The sequence below is a fragment of the Sphaeramia orbicularis genome, chromosome 21, assembly GCF_902148855.1.
Source record: "Sphaeramia orbicularis chromosome 21, fSphaOr1.1, whole genome shotgun sequence".
Taxonomy (NCBI): domain Eukaryota; kingdom Metazoa; phylum Chordata; class Actinopteri; order Kurtiformes; family Apogonidae; genus Sphaeramia; species Sphaeramia orbicularis.
In genome coordinates this window covers 6,826,473-6,832,495 of record NC_043977.1, presented here as the reverse complement: position 1 = coordinate 6,832,495, position 6,023 = coordinate 6,826,473, and the positions used below count along the sequence as shown (strand labels likewise).

Below are 6,023 nucleotides of genomic sequence, written 5' to 3'. Positions count from 1 at the left end.
CTAAAGTGCTTGTTGTAATAGTGTCTTTTTTTAAATATATATAATTTAATAACCCTTCATTTATTTTCCATAACTACAGCTGAATGAATTCATATACAAGTCATTATACTTTTCTTTTGTTCAGATAAGGTATAGTTTTTAGATGTTACCTGCTGGTCAAGCAAATAAAGCGAAAAAAAAAAACAAAAAAAAAAATCTTGAATTAAGTTTAAAAAAATCTGCCAATGGAACAAGTGAAAATTATCTTGGTAAGATTTCTTGAAATCAGATTTTCCAGATCTATTGTCTATAAATCAGTTTTTATATCTCACTGAAAAGTTCCTCTTTAGGTGATTTTGTCTTATTTTAAATGTGATGAGATATTTGGACTAGAAATGAGAAAAATACACTTGGGAAGATTTAGATTTTTACAGTGTAGGAAGCTGAACTCTATACAGTGCATACTTACAGGTGTTTTATTCTTTTTTTTTAACCTTACTTTTACTGTACATATTATATATTTCATATAGCTTTTATTCTTTTTTTATTACTTCTTACCTTGTGTGTCTAATGTTGGTTGTCTGTTGGCATGGGTCGGTGTTTTTTTTTTTTTTTTTTTTTTTTTGTCACTACTGTTGTAACCAAATAATTTCCTGCAAAGAATCAAAAAAGTATCTATCTATCTATCTATCTATCTATCTATCTATCTATCTATCTATCTATCTATCTATCTATCTATCTATCTATCTATCTATCTATCTATCTATCTATCTATCTATCTATCTAGACTTTCAGTAAAAGAACAGTAAAAACTACCTAAAACAGGTTTAGAAACATTAAAATAGTTCTGCTTCTGCAGGTGGATTCTTTGTTAACGTCTCTTGATCAGTGACTGTGTTTTTGTCGAATCTGAACTGAGAATCAGTCAAAGGGCAGAGGTATTTATACAAGTCCACATTTTGGACGTCCTCACCATAAATGCTACGAGGTTCACCCTCAGACTTCTTCCTTCTGAAGAATCGTTAAATATATCCTTTGCATCCTATCCTTGTTTTCAGAACAATAACATTGTCACGTCCAGGCTTAACCCATAAAGACCCAGTGTTACTTTTCCAGCAATTCCCCAATGAATTTTTCTCTCTATTTAACCTTTATTAAGCAATTCATCACCATTTATTATAATATTATCCTCTGTATTTGGCATTTCTTCAATACAAATCAAATATTTTCCCATATTTGATTCACTGATCATGTAGGTGTTCATAAAAACTCAGATTAAAGTTAATTGTCATAATATTAGAAACAGAGAAAAATTACGAAAATGTGACTTTTTCAACAAAATGTATCATTAACTGAACATAAACCCAGTGTGTCCATCCACTGTCATTGATCCAACTCCATGTGTTTTACTGGTGAGTCAGTGTTGTAGAAGATGGTGGTGTTTCCATGGTAACTACGGAGCCTCTAAATGTCCAAATGGGTCATATCTGATGACCATGAAAAGATTGAAAAACTGTATTTTACACCAATTATTTTCATGTATTGATAGGTTTAATGGATCAGAAGTTATTAAACATTTTATACTGGTAGATGGTTTTGTTCGCCAGTGGTTGTTTGGGTCTTTATGGGTTAAAAATGGCCAAAGACAAACCAGTGGGTGATTATCCAGAGGGTTTGTCCACAAATATTTAATGGCTACAACTACAGCACATGTAGCTCCGGTGGTTTTGTTAATTACTTGGGCTGTACAGGGTAAATTAAGAACATCATGGTGCATAATTCATTCATTTAAAGGTGAACAGGATTACAGTCACACTCAGGTCAAAGGTCTGATAGAACAGTATCACATTAGCACCAGCTGATCTGAAAAGCACTAGAACTCTGATAGAACTCTGACACTAGTGATGACACAAGCAGTGTCCACATGGAAATAGAAAAACAGGATTTTTTTTCTTTTTTTTACAAGGATGTGGTGATTTTTATTATGAACCGACCCAAGAAAAGTCCCAAAAGTTCATGAGTAAAGATTCCTTTGTGTGAACACAGATATTTAACAGTTCCATCACACATTTGCCATAAAAAACTACATATTTATGCTGTGTTTGTTGACATGCTGCAAGCTACTGGCACTGAAAAGTAGCAAGTAGTATGATACAGCCACATTATTAAAGTATGATAGGATATACTGTACCCCACAATGCATTGCGGTCATCCTTTTTAGCACATAATGACAGTTTTGAATATATCATCACACCCTTAACTCTCACAGTAAGCGTCCAACCCGGCGTGCTCCTCCGTCCAGTCTTTGTCAAACCTGTGTCCTTTGTTCTTGTCGCCCATGATGATGGCAGCGACCACCGTTATCAGGACCGTGCAGGTCAGAATCAGAACCGTCACGGTCTCACCAGCGCACAGTTCGTGGGCCACCTCCACTATCAAACTGCCCTGCAACTCAGCTGGTTTGCTGCAGCGTAGTCTGTGGTAGTCGTCCAGGAAGAGGCGGTGGATGTTGGCGAGCTTCCCAAAGACCCTCTGCAGGTCGCAGTCGCAGTACCAGGGGTTTCCCTCCAGGACGACGTGGACGTTGGACGCACAGATGCTCAGGAAAGTCTTAAATTCCAGCCTGGAGAGGTTATTAAAGGTCAGGTTTAGTGCTGTCAGATGACAGAGGGAGGAGAACACGCCTGGTTCTACCACGCTGATGTGGTTGCGTTGAAGCTTCAGCACCTCCAGCGACCGTAGGCTGGAGACGGCGCCCAAGCCTAAAGCGGTGAGGTGGTTTTCATTCAAGCACAGCTGGCGTAACGCCGTCATGCTGCTCAGAGCTCTGGGTTTAATATAACGGATGAAGTTAGCCCTCAGGTCCAGCTTCACCAGATTATCCAGGTTCTCAAAGGTTGTGCTTTCCAGGATGGTGAGGTTGTTGTGGGCCAAGACGAGCTCCCTGAGGGACCCCAGACCCACAGAGAACCCATCCCCAAGGACTGAGAGCCGGTTCTGACTCAGGTCCAGCTTGTGTAAACTCTGGAGGTTGGCAAAAGCTCCATCGGCCACAAAGGAGATCATATTATCTTTGAGGACCAACACCTTCAGGCCCAGGAGACCCCAGAAGGAGACCGGGAGGACCTCTGTGACGTGGTTCCGGGACAGATCCAAGAACTCTGCGCCGGACGGGAGGTCGGTGAGGATAGCGGAGAAGTTCCCAGAGGAGCAGTTGACGTATCTTGTATCCAGCAGACAGCGACATCCCTGAGAACAAGAACTTACGGCGCTGGACGGAGGCACCAACGCATGATGGAGGACGAAGACGCAGAAGGCAGAAGCGATCATGTCTCTTGAGAAAAACAAAGAAAGGCATGTGTCTCAACGTACCAATAAGTAGTCAGATAGAGTCCGATGGGTAGACGTACAGTAGATCCACAGAAGACAGGTCCGACTCAGGTGACAGCGGAACCTCAGTGGAGACAACGTGCCCGGTCTGGACCTGCAAACGACCCGTCTGCTCGCCCTCCGCTCTGATGATAGGTGAGAGTCACTCAGACAATGAGAGTGTGAATAATTCACAACTCAACAGCCGGATGGGAGGATGGAAACCACGGCCTGTGGCTAAGACGAGACAGCTGGCACGGTGTTCTGGGTATAAGGTAACACCCAGCACCAGGAGAAGTCCCAGTTCAGGAGCAAAGAGTGGAAAATACATTCACATTAAAGCTGGGGTAGGAGAGGTTTTCCTGGAGCATTTAAATCAATCAAGTTAAATCTCACAAATTTTCATGCAATTTGAAATGAAATGTCAACTGAAGCAGCAAAACTGTACTTACATTCAGTGATTCTCAGTCACTTCAACTCTTGCCTAACCAGCTGGTCCCAGGCTGGTCGGACTGCAAACAAAACATTGGAAGTTTTGTACAAACAAGCAATTAAAGTTATGGATAAAAAAACCTAGGCACTATCATCATTGTGCAATTAAAAAAAATCCAGTCTTTTAAACTGGGATATTCTCCTTACATTTGCAGATTTAAGTTTGGTTTCTAAAGTTCTGCATGATTCGCTCCAGATCCTCTGCAGAGTTCATCAGCTGTGAGCGTCACTGGAGGCTCTGGCAGAGGTGACTGTGTCATCCCTCTGCGTAGGAGCACTGTCAGTCAGTCGGCCTGGTCAGTGGAGTGCTAGTGAGTGGAACTCAGGACCTGAGGAGCTTAAACTTCTTACAACATACAAGGCCTTCACGAAAAACTGAAAATGTGGCTTATCAACACCTACAGCTGCCAACACGAAAAGACAAGCCTGTTGAGATGTTTGGATGTCGTGATCAAATGTTGTCGTGATATGTTGTGATGTCTTATTCTCTTTTAATTGTATAGTAAGTGTTCGAATATGTATCTTGTATTATATTGTACAGGTATTGTGTGTTTTGTGCTCCCTTAACAGTCTGTTGTGTATATGTTATTTGTTACATTAGTGCCCTATCGAGTGTCTAACCATGGCTTTCTCCTGTAAATGTTTTTTTTTTTTACTGCCTTTTTAAAACTTGGCCGGGGACTACAGATGAAAACTAGCCTTCTGGTTAATTCTGGCTTTTTTTAACCATGTGTAACCATGTGTTTTATGAAACTGCATTGTCCCCTTTCAAATAAACTAAACTATAAACTATTTTTTACTATATTGCTTAAAATCCCCTTCACATTCCGATTGCAACCAATTAATTACATGCTCTAACACAAAAATTAAATAATTTAGTCGCCTGTGGAACAGACAGAACTGATAAAACACCATCCAATCATTTTAACCTGCCCACTGAAATGATTGAACACTGATATGTCTATCAAACCCAACTGCCATTTGTCCCTCCCCCCTCTTCGTGCATGAACTGTACGTTCTCAAAGGCTCGGAGCAACTGGTACAGGAAACGAAGCCAGAGCTTGGCTATATGAGCTATACTAGGATGGAAAGTTCACTGGCAAACTGCTTTGTCACTAATATAAACCACTAGGGCAAGGGTGTGAAACTCATTTTAGTTCAGGTTCCACATTCAGCCCAGTTTGATCTCCAGTAAAATAATAATATAATAACCATAAATAATGACAACTGCAAATTTTTGTCCTTGTTTTAGTGCAAAAAAACCCCCATTAAATTATGAAAATACTTACTTATATAAACTTATCAAACAAAAAAAAGATGTGAAAAACCTGGAAAAAACTGAAATTTCTTAAGAAAAATAAGTGCAGTTTGACAATATTATGTCTGAACTGATCATTTGTCCATGTGCATTATGGATCAGATCTACAAAGACACTAAACACTGAGGAACAGGCAGAAAAGAGTTCAAATTGGGCTGAATTTTCTCTTGACATTTCAGGTTGTTCATATTTGTTCAGGTTATTCACATTTTATTGTTACAGGATAGTTTGTAAATGTAAATTGTTACTACTCTGGCTCAGGAGCAGCAACAAAGAGGGGAGACCACACAAGGCACAAACGGGTTAACAAAGGTTTATTAAATAAAAATAACATGAACGTGTAAGTCAGTAGTGAAAGCAGTGATGTTGGTGCGTGTGGTGTGTGGCAGTGTGGATCAACCAGCTCAACTAAATGAAGACAGCCCATGGTCAGGTCAGGAGAGGAGCAGAGAGAGAGCAACCATGCTCTCGGCCATTTTATGGGCTTCAACCAGGTGAGGCAGATGAGGGCCTGATTGGGACAACACCCCCTGCTGGCCGTCACAAAATATTTTCATACTTTAATGTTATTTTTTGCACTAAAACAAAGACAAAAATTTGAAGTTGTCATTATTTATAGGCATAATGTCATATTTTTTTCACATCAAACTGAGAAGAAAATATGGAGTCATTCTTTTTTGTCGTTTTTTCTGCTGTTATCATTTGACTGTAGATCATACTGGTCTGTATGTGGAACCTGAACTAAAATGACTTCAACGGCCTTGACTGTGGAATTTTTACACTGTGCAAATTCATCCCAGGGGCCAGAATGGAACCTTTGGCGGGATGCATTTGGCCCCCGGGCCGCATGTTTGAGACCCCTGTT

At 40.2% G+C, this 6,023-nt stretch overlaps 1 protein-coding gene across 1 annotated transcript; it reads right to left on the bottom strand.

Annotated features, from left to right (window-relative positions):
* Positions 1-2,190: 2,190 nt before the first annotated feature.
* Positions 2,191-3,342, bottom strand: LOC115411824 (leucine-rich repeat-containing protein 15-like). The gene has a single exon (XM_030124031.1). It carries the CDS (start codon positions 3,307-3,309, stop codon positions 2,236-2,238), a length of 1,074 nt encoding a protein of 357 aa, XP_029979891.1. The 5' UTR covers positions 3,310-3,342; the 3' UTR covers positions 2,191-2,235.
* Between the last annotated feature and the right edge of the window lie 2,681 nt (positions 3,343-6,023).